This window comes from Aulostomus chinensis, chromosome 8 (genome assembly GCF_037954235.1).
Source record: "Aulostomus chinensis isolate RoL2024-O1b breed Wild chromosome 8, RoL_Achi_v1.0, whole genome shotgun sequence".
Taxonomy (NCBI): Eukaryota; Metazoa; Chordata; class Actinopteri; order Syngnathiformes; family Aulostomidae; genus Aulostomus; species Aulostomus chinensis.
Window position 1 is genome coordinate 5,382,077 of NC_141327.1, and position 14,177 is coordinate 5,396,253.

General features: G+C 41.0%; 1 protein-coding gene across 15 annotated transcripts in view; it reads right to left on the minus strand.

The window, feature by feature from the left end:
- Positions 1 to 14,177, minus strand: part of rims1b (regulating synaptic membrane exocytosis 1b) — an 85,389-nt gene that overhangs the window by 11,016 nt on the left and 60,196 nt on the right. For 5 of the 15 annotated variants that reach the window (XM_086210553.1, XM_086210552.1, XM_086210554.1 and 2 more), the window contains 10 exons: positions 12,644 to 12,797; positions 12,360 to 12,416; positions 10,040 to 10,193; positions 8,531 to 8,647; positions 8,064 to 8,126; positions 4,260 to 4,349; positions 2,609 to 2,686; positions 2,084 to 2,149; positions 1,559 to 1,672; positions 76 to 182 (listed from right to left, as the gene is read on the minus strand). In XM_086210553.1, coding sequence (XP_086066679.1) covers positions 76 to 182; positions 1,559 to 1,672; positions 2,084 to 2,149; positions 2,609 to 2,686; positions 4,260 to 4,349; positions 8,064 to 8,126; positions 8,531 to 8,647; positions 10,040 to 10,193; positions 12,360 to 12,416; positions 12,644 to 12,797 — 1,000 coding nt within the window. Of the gene's footprint in view, positions 1 to 75; positions 183 to 1,558; positions 1,673 to 2,083; positions 2,150 to 2,608; positions 2,687 to 4,259; positions 4,350 to 4,992; positions 5,113 to 7,587; positions 7,666 to 8,063; positions 8,127 to 8,530; positions 8,648 to 10,039; positions 10,194 to 12,359; positions 12,417 to 12,643; positions 12,798 to 14,177 lie in introns of all 15 variants that reach the window. The other 10 variants (XM_086210563.1, XM_086210564.1, XM_086210566.1 and 7 more) reach the window with 7 other exon arrangements.

The window sequence follows — 14,177 nt, forward strand, 5'->3', positions numbered from 1 at the left end:
ACGGGCTAAAAAAACACATTCCAAAGGAACCCTATTTACAAGACCAATGACTCACTCTGCATACTCATAACGTACCTTGCTCTATGCTGCTGCTCTTTGCAGGGAGCTGTGGCAGCTGCCTGCCCCTGCGACCTGATGAGGGAGTTCCCATTGGAGAAGAGGGGCTACCATGAGGGTGTCCTCTGGTAGACAGTTACATGAAAGCAAAATGAGATGAAAAAGAAGAAATAACAACACATGATCAACTCTTCATTGGCCCAAATCTAATACCACAGAATTCACAAAAGGATGGCCAGCAGAAAGGTTAAAGGTCACGTTAGGAGTAGTAAGGATCAGAACAATCATCAAGGTTTGGAAGAAGTCAAAGAGGTGCACTGAGTGTGTTTACAAGCAGTATGCAGAGTACACATAAATGTTAAAAAGACACGTTAAAACTCTTTCACTCCAAGTATCAATTTTTTGTTAAAAAGATGCACTGAAATGTGAAAAAAATGAAAGATTTTGTGTATTTGTTTCCTGGAATTAGTTTTGGAAGGACTTTGGTTTCAGAAGGCTTTCACGCATAAATATGTTTAACCATGAATAGTTCACACTTCCAGGTCACGGCTAGCAGATATTAGCTTCCTACCAAAAGGGCAGAAAGCCTTATCAATGAGAACAGAGAACACACGATATCGAATGGCACACACCAAGATCATATGACTGAGATCACCCAGCAGCTGAGACACAATGATTGAATTGGTCGAATTGCTTCTGCAAGCATAACATTTGGAGTCTGGTTTGTTTATTCATTGTGTAAATACTGTGGTTCCGCAGTGGTGTCCGAAGCTACACCTCCAATTCAACTAAATAAAAAAAAAAAAACACCTCTGTTTGTTATGGATCCCCAAAAAATTACTCCATTATATTTTAATGGGTTTTTACTAAAATAAGAATGATGATGTAGAAATTAATCTTCCTTCTAATATCCCAAATCAAATTTCCCTAAGGGACAGGTGGGAGAAACCAGTAATGCGCGGGTTCACCAATGGAAACCTTTTTACGGCTTTTACTTCCTCTAAATAGTCAAGTTTGATTGTCTTCTCCCATCCCAAATTGCAATATCAGTCAAAATGATCCCAGTTACATGTTTTTATCCAAAAGTGTGCATTCCCACTCCTGAATTGATATAATTCATATAAACCTATTGGGCCTCAGTCAGGAAATGTGTCTCAGATTTGTTGAAAATGCACTATGGCAACACAGATGAATCATAACATATTAACTGTTGCAAGATGTCAAATTTGCTTACTGTTTTTCCACATTCCCAACAATTCATTTATGAATCACACTGGTGAAAAATACAGGAAATGTGTGTGTCTGGAGCAACATTTTTTTGATTCCAAATATCTGAAAAGTTGCCATTCAAACATTGCTCAGAAAAGCTCAGACTGCTAATGAGCTCAGGCCATGGCATCTAAACGTGGTTCTTGTGCATACAGAGTTCCCACACTCAGTGTAAGAGAGAGGAAATGAGCACACAGGGAAGTAGAGGCATAGTGCTGGTGATAGCATGCACCTGTCCAGCCGTGTGGAGTTTGGACAAGACCCAACCAAGGTTGTCTGTCCAAAGGGCCTCAGTGGGCCCCCTCTCCCCCTACTGCCCCTCAGGATAGAGGTGGGCTGGATGCGACTGCCATTAGCAAATAAAAATTAAAATATGAAACATTTTTAAACTCAGCAAAATGTAATTTAATTGAAACCAGCCTTGAGCCTTGTGTGTAAAGCTAAAACAAAAAGAATACTTCGATATTGTTGGTTATACTCTTAGATTCTTCCAGAAATGGAAACGAGAATATTGATACTAATCTCAAGTCTATAAACTTAGAATAAACAGCACACGCGAGTGCGCACATACACACACACGCACGCACACGCACGCGCGCGCACACAAACACACACACACACACACATCTGTATTCTATATCTGATCACCTGTCACAGACAGTCAGACATCACTCCATTCAAGCAAGAGCAATTGGTGACGTTCATGTAAAATGATGGAAAAAGGTGACTGAGTGAATGAGTGAATGGATGATCTTACCTGTTCCCCTCCAGGCTTTTTTTGCTGCCCGTTAGACAGTTCGGACTTGATGAATTGTTACACTGCCTGTTTTGTCAAACAGCACCCACACAGAAAGAGAGGAAGAGAAACAAAGACGATATGGAGAATGGGAAATGGCACAACTGCAATAGCTAAAATGTTTGTTTTGTGTGGTATTTAATAAAGAATATTGTATATAAAATACAAGTGTTGCAGTATTCCACATTTTTTTCCCAACCAGCAAAAATGAGAAAGTGCTTTCAAGCCAGAAGTGGGAAAAATTCAGACCAAGTGTGCAGCAGGAAGAGCAGGTGCAGCATAATAAGAGATTACACAGCCTTAGATCAACGTGTACAGGAGAGGGGACAGAAACAGTGCCACTACAACATCTGCACAGTTCTAACATCTACAGTGAACTCTAGTATGCAGAATAATCTCCAACATGGGGGGTCAGGAGGGTTTAAGCAGGCAAGCAGAGCAGCAGTAGGTTATGGGTGGGGACAGCAGAAGGGGTGGGCCTGGTACCTGTCTTCTTCAGGGGCCACATGTTCAACTAAGATCCTGGGGCTTGGGGGAGTCTTGCGGGGCAAAGAGTTGGAGCACCTGGAGAGGTGGGGGGTTGGGAGGTTTAGCATCCCGAGGTAAGGACAACGGGAGAAGTTGTTAGTGAGAGAAGGGACAATCAAGGCTGTGAACCTCACTTTACCTTTACAACAGTCAAAACATTCCCTCTCTTAGAAGTGGGATAATATAACCCCCAATTCAGTTAGGTAGAGTTATTTCATCCCAACAGGAATGTATGAGCTTTACGTGGTGGGACTCGGCCCTCCTTTCCAAAAACAATCCAAGTTCAAGTCAGATTAATTTTACATGACTACACTTTATATATACACATTGTACTACATTTATACTTCTTGTGACTAAACTGGACCTTTTTAGGTTAAAAACTAAATAAACAAAGCTTCAAGTTTAAAGGACGTCCATTCTCAGTTGCTATTAGCTCCCATCGAGGTATCATTTTGCACTGCACCTTTAACTACAACAAACAAACAACAACTTTTGTCTTAAATAACATGGCTGATTTTGACCATTCCTGTCATATAGGATGAACTCCTGGTAAATGTACTTAGTTAACATAATTTTTATGTAGTTATTGGAGACATTTGTGTTTTCATTTCAGTATAAGCCTATGGTAATATGTCTTCGCTACAGTACATACATAAGCAAAATTAAAACACACTCTCCTGTTAGTTAATCAGTATTTTTTTTAGATATAATTAAACTGAAAGCATGGTAAAATAAAGGTCTTTTCTGTAAGGACAGTAAATTTCTTACTGAGATCTGCAAGAAGAAAATTAACCACTCTTGTGCATTAAACACTGTAAAACTTTAACTTAGCTTTGCTTAGCATAAAGACTGGAAACTGCTAGTTTGGCTAATTTCACATCGTCACCTTCCTAAAATTATTTCCCCGGGTCATTTTTTGACAATTTTTTCCACCTAAAACAACTCCTTAAGATTTTTTGTTAACTTGAAAATATGACATAGACGAATATTTTAAGAAGGTGACAACATGCAATACTGCAGCAGCCACCAGCACCTGTAAAGGATGGAAATTTATACTTTAGCATCCTTTGTTAAATACTGCTTTTTAAAAAAACAAAGCGGAAAATCACCAATTTGTCAAACCCTTGTGTACCACCAAATAGGGCCAAGCTAGAAGACTTGTGCTACGCTACACCAAGCTAATTGGGTCCTGGCTATAGTTTTTTATCAACTATAAAAATATTGTCACTAAGAGATTTCAGTGTGACACAACTTTCTTGGGATTCATGTAAATATGTCGACCCTCAAATATAACCCATGACTTCATCTGCTGGTGGTTAAACAAGCGGGGCTGAACATTGCTGCCTTGTTAACGACACGTCAGAGAATTTCTTTGTGACAAATTAATTCATGTATGGATGAGACACATGACATGAACTGGAGTGAAGAGATATGAGCATCCAGACTCAAAATGTTGAATGATTTCTTCATGCATAAATAAACTGAAAGTGTCACAGAAGGCACTTTCAACCCGGTCGATGATCGCTGTGTCTGTATTCAGATTTATGAACTATTACAATCTTGTAAGATAAATGTGTATATGAATGTGAGTTGTTGTCATTTTTAATACCTGTCTCTGTCAGGGGAGTGAAAGTTGGTGTCTGGTCTGAGACAGGTGGTGCTGGCACTCCTCACTCTGTCCAGCGATGGCTGCAGGTCGCTGCGCCGCCACAGCATGGCAGCAGAGAGAAGTCAAGAAGAGGAGAAACAGAGATGGAGACAAGATGTACAAGGACAGAGAGGGGAACAGAACGTGGATGTGAGAAAACGAGAACAAAAGGGTAGTGAGTAGGAGGTAGGTAAAACATGGATAAGAAGAAGAATCATGGGAGGTAGGGAGAAACAGAGAGAGGAAAAAGGAAAGCCATCAGACAGTGCAGTAACATGTAATGGCTCTAATGCTGCATCTCCATTTATCATAGCCAGTCATTCCTCGCGGCCATACACTGTGAGACCACTCAAATGGAAGGTTGGTGAGTTGCCATGGGAACCAGGTCTAAGTGGGAAAGGGGAATGCTTGTGAGAGTGTGTGTGAGGGAGTGAAGAGAAGCAGCCAGCATTCACTCTTCAATGCATCCCAGCTGTATGTTTGTTGCTTGTCATGTCATGCTATGCTATGACAGATGGTTGGCGGCTCAGTACCATGGTATGACACCGCACATAATGTTTTCCACGGTGACAAGGGCTGAGGATCTTAGAGTTGCTAGTGCACGCTTATGAACCTCTATGGTGTGTTGTCACCCCAAAAATTGGTGGCAGTGGTGAAGACGAGGAGGGGACATGTGAAGTGGCTGCATTCTTACCTAACAGTGACCTCATCAGTGAACCTGAGCACACGGTGTGTGAGGATGCTACGAGGCATGTTGTTGCCCCCTTCTTGTCTGTGGGGCGGCTTGCCCTTTAGACATGCAGGGAGGGTGGAGCTGTGTACCAGAGCCCGAGCCATGAATTATGCGTGCAAAGAAAGTGAAAGGGAAAAAAAAGAAATGAAACATGCAACTGACAGAAATGAGCAGAAACAAATTAAGTTGAAGGGAACAAAAGCAATGCTGACATTATAAAATAAACTGATCAGTTATAGCTGAGTAAAAAAAAGAAAAAAAGAAACAAGAACAGAACTGACATGGCCTTGTTACAACACAGATGAGTAACTAAATGTAAACAGGCATCCTGTCTGAGAGGTAAGAATAGATTATCTAAGAGCGGTATAGAGACTGAACACACACACACACACACACATACACAAACATATATGGGGAGATTACATATAATGCTGATGATGTAACACAATCTAAAGATCTTAAGCTGTTGAGGCAGCACGTGGAGGGTAAACCAAGCTCCATCCATCAAATCTATAGAAGTGGATTAGGACAGATACGATTGCTTACGATGCAGGTCTGCTGGTCATGAGGCATTACAGTAACTATGACTGAGGATTATGCATTTTAAAGCTGCAATAGAGGTTAAAAGAGAAAGTAGCATGGTGGTACGAATCAGATGATCTCAAGGATCGACATCTGATTTCTAAGAGAACACTGTTAGTTTCACTTGTTATAGCTCATTAACTGCATCTATTGATGCCTTTGCTGGCCATCTATAAAACATTCCAAATTTTTTAGACTTATTTCAAGACGATCTTAAAAAATTATCAAAAGGAGATTGCAAAATGGTGCAGCAGAGACCCTAGAGATCCTGACTTTTAATCCCTAATATGGGTTCATCGCCAAAACCACGGATCATATCGCAAACAACTCCCCCTTCCCATCTATTGCACCGCTGCTCTGTACTAAATATGTAGTGCTATCCAAAGATCATACTGTCCAAGTGTGGCAGTTCCCCAATGTCCGTTGTATTAACAATGTAAGAAAGACAGGACCCTAAAGAAGAATAGAAATGAACAGTTGGGCTCTGGCTTTACCCTTTTACAATTTATTAATTTATGTTCCTAAGATCTTAGCAGTCATGAAGGAAAGGAAAGGAAAAGAAAACATCCTCAAAAGAAGGAGTTTAAGACAGAGTTATCTTCATGAATCTCTGTGAAAAGGACTGCGACTAGCCTGTACTGCTATTCAAGTTGCAGGTATTGAAATTGGCTTGTCAGCTGAGAAAAGTCAATCTGTCATTTGATATTATTCAGACTATTTACTGCATATTTCAATTCAACTCTCCAATGTGTGGCCTTTGGCTTCTAATTGATCATATCGAATTGTGAGTGATGAGTGCGTGCCACCGTGACCCTGACCTTTAACCACCGGAATCTTTTCAGTTTACGTTTGACTACCGATGGACATTTTTAGCCAGATTTCAAGCTGTCATTGTGTTCCTGATTCATTAGTGAGAATATAACTGACGGAAGATAAAATGGAAAAGCTGTAAAGATCATTTCTCCAGGCTACAGTTGTCGCAGGTGTGGAGGCAAACAAATGATGCCTCAAATGAGAAAGTTGGGAGATCAATCATCAAGGCCATTAACATTAATTTAGGAAGGAGCATGCCAGTCTGTACCACTCTATTGTCTCTGGGATATTTCAGTCTAACCAAAGTAGTGTGCCAACTGTCTAACCTTGATCAGGTGGGTTTTCTCTGAGGCTATGCCACTTACCAGACTAGTAACCCAATACAGCTGAAAGGCAGTGCTGATGTTTTACGTAATTTATGGTTGTATTCTAGGATTGGGAGCTAACACTGAAAAAGAAATGACCCACTTCTCACTGCTATTTTCCACTTGGCTTTCAGATACAAAGTTTTACTGGTGTTCCTCTAGATGGCAGAACTCTAGACTGCACCATTTTTACTGATGCCTAGAATTTATAAAACAAAAAAAAATTACAAGAAGTGATGTATTAAAGGTTTTTGTTTTTGTTTTTTTAAACATAGCACATACATGTGTAACATTTTACAGTTAATGGGCTAGAATATGGGCCAGAATATGTAAAAAGCACAGGTAAGGTCCTTAAAGGATTGAAAGAACACAGGGAAGAAGCAACACTTAGTTCAGAGCCCTGAGGTGGCGATAAAGAAATAAACCTTTTTTTAGAGGGAGAAGAGTACTTTGAGGCCACGAGAACCTTCTCAAAAATATAAAGGAATAAGTGACATCTTTGTGTCTCAATTTAACTAGATTGAGGGAAGAAGTTATTTCATGGCCTCAAAATGGCCTCAAAAAAAAGAAAAAATAAAGGTCTCTATGGCCATCCCAGGGCTCAGGAAGTTAACTGAAGCGCCAGCATGACAAAGCGACTTGGTACACACCCCAACAACAGCAAGCACAAGCACCACTGTGTTCTGGGAGGCATTGGAGCATTTGTAGCGGGTGTTAAGAGTAAATAACCTGTGGGAATGCTAGGCAGGAAAGGAGAAGGGAACGGAGCACGGCCCTTCCCACTTACAACGCTTACCTGTAAATGTCTTTATGGATACCGTTTACTAAGAGGGGCATTTTGGGGGGGAGGGTGTTGCTGTATCTACCTAGGCACCTGGACCATGCACATAAAGCAAGACAAAAAGTAAACTGCGGTGAGTGTCCACATTAAATGCAAAAACAAATGAATCAGACGAGCTTTGCCTTTCAGGTCAGCGGGTGTAGCGAGGCTAATCCTTTCACTTAGAGATCAGTGCTGGGATGTCTCTGAAGTCAGACATGAATTGATGGATGTGCAATACATCAAAACTTTTTGTGATCATGCACAAAGTCAGTATTTACAGCACATTCATTATCATCAACAGTGTTTGCACTGAGAATATCAACATTACGTGTTGAATGTAGTTATTAGGATATAGTGAGGATGGAAATGATTATAAAATGACATATAGTATTAAAATAAAGCTGAATGGTTGTAGTCTATTTTTTTTTTTTTGGTCTTTTTTTTTTTACCTGTTTGTATGCAGGCACTCGGCACTCCCGCCCCGGATAGACCTGTGCATCTCCAGGACCTCACTGTCATTGCCATGACGATGGGTGAACAAACACACAACAAAAAAGGATGGCAACTCAGACAGGCATGTGAAATTATAAATGGGAAAAACCAGGAATTCATATTTCTGAGATAGAAGTTAAGTCTGCTTTCAACAGTACATAACGACAGAACACACTGCAATAGCTCCACTCTGTTAGTAGTATTAGTAGAAAATAGGTTTAAAAAATTACATTAATCACCCACATATCAACCAAAACAATACACTGCGACTGTATAACTATTTTCTCATAATGCTTAATGAACCACAAGAAGCATTGATCGGATGTGAACATACAGTAAACATATATATTGTTAGTTTACCACAACAGTAATTTATCACCAAGTGAACACACCCTTATCCCTAGAGATCCCGAAAACAGGTTACCTGTCCTCAGAGTACTCATAGTCCGAATCACCAGAGCGTTGGTGCTCCAAATGGGAGTCATGATAGTGGGAAGGAGAATGGGAGTGGTGGCGGTTTTGATGGATCTCATCCAGACTCCTGAATGGATCAAAAATATCCAATTAATGTTTGAACAACACAGGTGCAAGCACGCACGCACGTGCGCGCACGCACACGCACACGAACACACACACACACACACACACACGGTAAAGAAAGAAAAAGACAGAGATGATAACAAAACCTTCCTTACCTTTGCCCTGACATCCAGAACCTCAGATATATCAATAACAGATTTGTCTGTTTCTTGGCTAATTATATTTGGAGGATTTTAACCATCAATTTACATTATTATATCTCACTTTTTGATATGCATTTTTTGTAAGGCTTCATGATATTTTTGATATGACAAACCGAGTTATATAAGCCATTATTTGTTTTTGGAAACATCCCCTTATCAGTCTCCATAAAATGCTTGCACACATTCCTGCACTTATACAATTCTCTAAAACAGTCTTTGCCTGCATTACTAGGGTTGTGCTCCACATTAGCTGTCAGAGTAGTTCCGGGTATGTGTCTCATCAAATGAAAACATCTAGAAATTTTCACAGTGAATTTTAAGCACAAGTTTAGTTCTCTTAATGCTGGCAAAGACTGCTGTGTACTTGAGGGTTTTTGAGTCAGTTTTCTCTTCAGCCCCACTGATAATGTTCATTGCAGCTAAGCTAACTAGCAATCAGTCATCTGGTGGGGGTCTGAGGCTCCGTAATACACCAGAGCTCCAAGAGTTCATGGATGTTGAAAATTCAATATTCAAAATTTAAAAACCATGTGCTACATCCATCCATTTTCTTCCGCTTATCCTGTTAAGGGTTTGGGGGGGGGGGGGGGTGGAGCCTACTAGCAGCCTTCGGGCAAGAGGCACGGTTCACCCTGGACAGGTCACCAGTCCATCGCAGGGCCAACACACACACAGACAGACAACCATTAACACTCACATTCATACCTACGGTCAATTTAGAGTATCAATCAGCCTCGTCCCCATTTGCATGTCTTTGGACATAATGCCAGAATACCTGGAGAGAACCCATGCAGGCACAGGGAGAACATGGAGACTCCACACAGAAAGACCCCATGCCCGAGCCAGGGCTCGAACCCGGAACCTTCTTGCTGTGAGGTGACAGTGCTTACCACTGCACCACTGTGCCGCCCTCCATATGCTACATTAATTCCTAAAAGTAAAAGATTATTTCCAGCCGACAAAAAACTAAGAATAGGCCAAATCAGAAGAGGCAACATTCATATAAATTAAAAATGCTGCAGATAAGTTTATTACCACGATGAAGCAGTGTCTGCAGGATATTTCAGTGAGCTTATCCCATGTCTCATACATGTGTCATGAAAGCAAAGGGATCGTGAAGATTGCTGGTGACACTGGTGTATCGTCACCAAAGACTACTTGAGCAGGTTATACAGGCAGGCGATGCTTACCTTTGCATGGGCACGTGTGCAGGTCGTGAGCGCGCCCTGCATGAGTCCTCTCTGTGAGGAGACACGGAGCGTGAGCGGTGCTGGATGGGACGCTGCTGCTCGGGCACAGCCAGCATGCTGCCCCGCACTCTATCCCTGGAATTACGTTCTCCACCTACACACCAAGCACACACAGTCAAAAGAGCAAAACCCACACATACACACATCCAAGCATGCATCAGTTGTGTACTACTAACTACTACTACAGATGCCATTCTCTCACAGATTGTAGAACATCACATCAGGATGTTTTACAGGCCAAAGGCCAGCTGGCAAGCAGGTTAGTGAGTCACGACACATCTCGAGGAGCTGACTGTTTCCACAATGTGTCTGTCAGGAAAGCAGTAAGCAGGGTTTGCATCTCTCTACATTCTAAACTTTAACCTTCAAGGAGAGTCAGATGAAGCTTTTAACTTGCTGGGAAAATTTGCCACGACTGGGCTGGACTATATTAGTGCCAAAAATACAGGAGATATGAAAAGATCATTATTGAATGCTTTAAGATTCATGTGTAGAGGAATGGAGTTTAAGCTGTATTGAGACTCTTTTGTCTCCATTTTGTGGCAGTCAGAGTTATTGCTGACAAGTGTCCACACAAACCTACGTCATAGTCAATTTACAGTAAAGTCTCAACTATGCACTACACACTGAAATTTCATTCTCCGAGTATTAACCCAACAGATACTCTTGTGAAATGATTAATCTCTTCATACAGACTGAAATAAGATGATGTGCAATATCTCTGCAAGTTCCAGCTAACTATTAATAGTCATTATTCATATTTGGAACATACAATATTCATTTATGCACATTCCGCCTCTGTTTCCTCTTCTTTTTTCCATGTGTACGTGAATAGTATATTATGAAATATATACTCCTGCTATATGATTTTGTCATACATTGCAGTTGAATGTACATCTTTTTCGCTACTTCTATTTCATCATTATTTCTTTATTCTAATATATTTTCTACACATGAACAGGAGCACCTACGATATGAACGACTTTCCCTGGGAATGAAAAAGTATTTCTGGTTCTGATAGGTTCCGCCCTCCTGCTCTGCTGTTGAGCTGTTAAACGGCGGATAAATTCTTTTGAGCATCACAAAAACCCCTGTGAAATGTTTCAATTCACCATAAGAATTTGATCCTTTTTATATGTCTGATAACACTTAGAAAATCTAGAAGAGCAGCAGAATTATTCATTGATTTTTCTGGTGCACTCTCTCTCTCTCCATATACTGTGAAATGCAAAGTGCTTGACCTGCAGACGATGAGCTTGATCGGCATTGTGGGAACACGTTGGGTGAGGGCTTGAATTTAAGAGATATTCATTTATCCGTAAAAGTGCTACACCATAGCTTTCATCATCTTGGAATCAGGAATGCAAATAAACATCATCATCAACTCTCAAGTTAAACTGGTCAAATTCAAGACTCGTACCGGGATTGAAACTCTTGGTTTAATCATCAATTGTGAAAAAATGATAGAAGTTTGCAAAACTTATTTTATTTAAAAAAATATTATTTTATGAAAAAAAATGTTAAAATGTTTGGAAAAATACTTCTAAAGGCTTCTCCTACTCACCGTAACTCAGACAGATCACAATCTAGAGAGAGTTTTTGCGTTTTCAGGATTCAATAAGGAAACACAGTGAATTCAATACTTTCCTGATTGTGCACACTCCTGGAAAAAATATGTGGTTAACCACAACCAGCTGGCATTTAAAAAGGCCAAACAGAACCATATATGTGGAATATTATTTTCAAGAGGTTCAGACAGGAAATTAAGCCACAGCAGAAACAGTCAAACAGCAAAGCAGTTGTAGTAAACCAACAGAAGACACATCTACCATATGTGTACGGTGTCCTTGCAATCGAAGAGAATAAAAATTCTGTGTAGGAGGTGATACATGCAAATATACGGCAGGAGACTCAGTGGGATGGAAGTGGGCATCTACAGCTCTACAGTCTCACATGCACTCAGTGCTGCAAGTGTTTCTATGGCCAGCAGAGGAGGAGAAGTCTTCATTGCAGCCTCGGTGCAGCACCCTGCTAAACTGCAGCAAAGTACAGGCTGTACGCAATAGCACTGCAATTCAAAATCTGCAGTCCACTAGCAATAAAGTTGCATTGTTATCTGGGTGCAATGTGTTTTAAAACACACACTGGAGCCAAAAAGGAGTTTTAGGGAGGGAGGATGCAAGAAGATGATCTCTGGCCCAGTGCTGGATGCCTTCAGGCTACTACGAGGCAACACTCGGTGTCCATGACCCCCACCCACCTTTAGTCACAACCATCAAACCATCATCAAACTCTGTATCAATGATGCGATGAGACCCTGCACTCACACACACACACACACACATACACACACACATACACACACACATACAAATACACACAGACACACACACACACACACACACAGGAGAAGGAAAGGTTGAGAGGTTCTGTGTCTCCGCAACCAAGGGATGTGACATAGAAATTTCTGTAAAGGAGAGCGTTTGCAACCGCACACTCAAACATACTTTGGAAAACAGTAATATACTCCATGCAAAGACTTACTCTGTAGTTTCTTGCTGGGGCTGTCCCCATGGACATGTCGGCGAGGGAGGTATGGAGAGGGCTGTGGAAGAGGTATGGAGGACACATCATGTGTCTGGAGTTTGTACCAGTGAGGAATGTCATCCAGCAAGGCCGTCTCCAGTTCTATCAAGATCTGTGAGACAATGAGGGAAAAAGACTTTTAAGTGTTATGCTACAGCACCCATATGGAGCTGAACCAATAGTGGGTTATTCCATATCAAATCAACCTAGTCTAAGAAAGTTTCCACCTGACCCACTCGAAGTCAACTGATTTGTTTGTACAATAACTTTCGTGTGAAGCTTATGAAGCCCTATGAATATTTTACAAGTAACAGGCCCTCAAATGTCATAGAAATGGTTTGAAACTTGTAGCTTTTTAATTTGCATTATTTTTTGAGCAATTTCTGACATATGCAAATTCCATCCATCCATTGTCTTCCGCTTATTCCTGTTAAGGGTTATGAGGGGGCTGGAGCCTATCCCAGCGGCCTTCGGGCAAGAGGCGGGGTTCACCCTGGACAGGTCGCCAGTCCATCACAGGGCCAACATAGAGAGACAATCATTCACACTCACATTCACACCTACCGTCAATTTAGAGTATTCAATTAACCTAGTCCCCAGTTACATGTCTTGGGACTGTGGGAGGAAGCTGGAGTACCGGAGAGAACCCACACAGGCACAGGGAGAACATGGAGACTCCACACAGAAAGATCCCGTGCCCGAGTCAGGACTCGAACCCGGAACCTTCTTGCTGTGAGGTGACAGCGCTAACCACTGCACCACTGTGCCGCCTCATATGCAAATTAAGTGAAAAAACACATTTGCTAATTAATAGAAAAAAAAACTGTTCAACATTTTTGTTATCTATGGCATAGTATCGTCATTGAAACAAATGGATATGTGTTTTCTGATCATTCACAGGAGAGAAATCAAGAAAAATATTGTATTTCAGGTACATTTCAAAGGTCAAGTGACTTGTGAAAACAACTTATAGCACACAGATCTTGTTTCTTAACCAATATTTCATACCACTGCAACCTCCCAGCTAATACTAGACTCATAATGGCATATTTCAACGATTACCAAATGTAGCTTATGGCTGCAAACTGAAGAGACAACCTTGATTTTCACGTTTTATATCATAGTTTGTACAAATCAAATTGATCAAACAGGTTTGAGGTATTCAGTGCTTGTTTCAAATTCTACTGTGATAGTCAAAAATGTTTGGGTATGAGTGCTTCCTCGACTCAAAGGTTTGTCTGATGTGCTTTGGATGGACATGTAGACAAAAACACACTGTCATTAAATCCGTTTTTCAACTGGCATAGTCATCTACCCTGAAAGTGTTCTTTCTCTATCAGCACCTTCAAATTATATCGGTATTATTGTGGGTGGTTAGTGGGTCGATGATTGAACCGGAATCTATGTGGGCTGTTGGGGCCAGGGGGATCCAAGAGCCAAACGTCTTCAAGGACACTGAAAAAGTCCAGTTGACTATGACATAACATTTAAG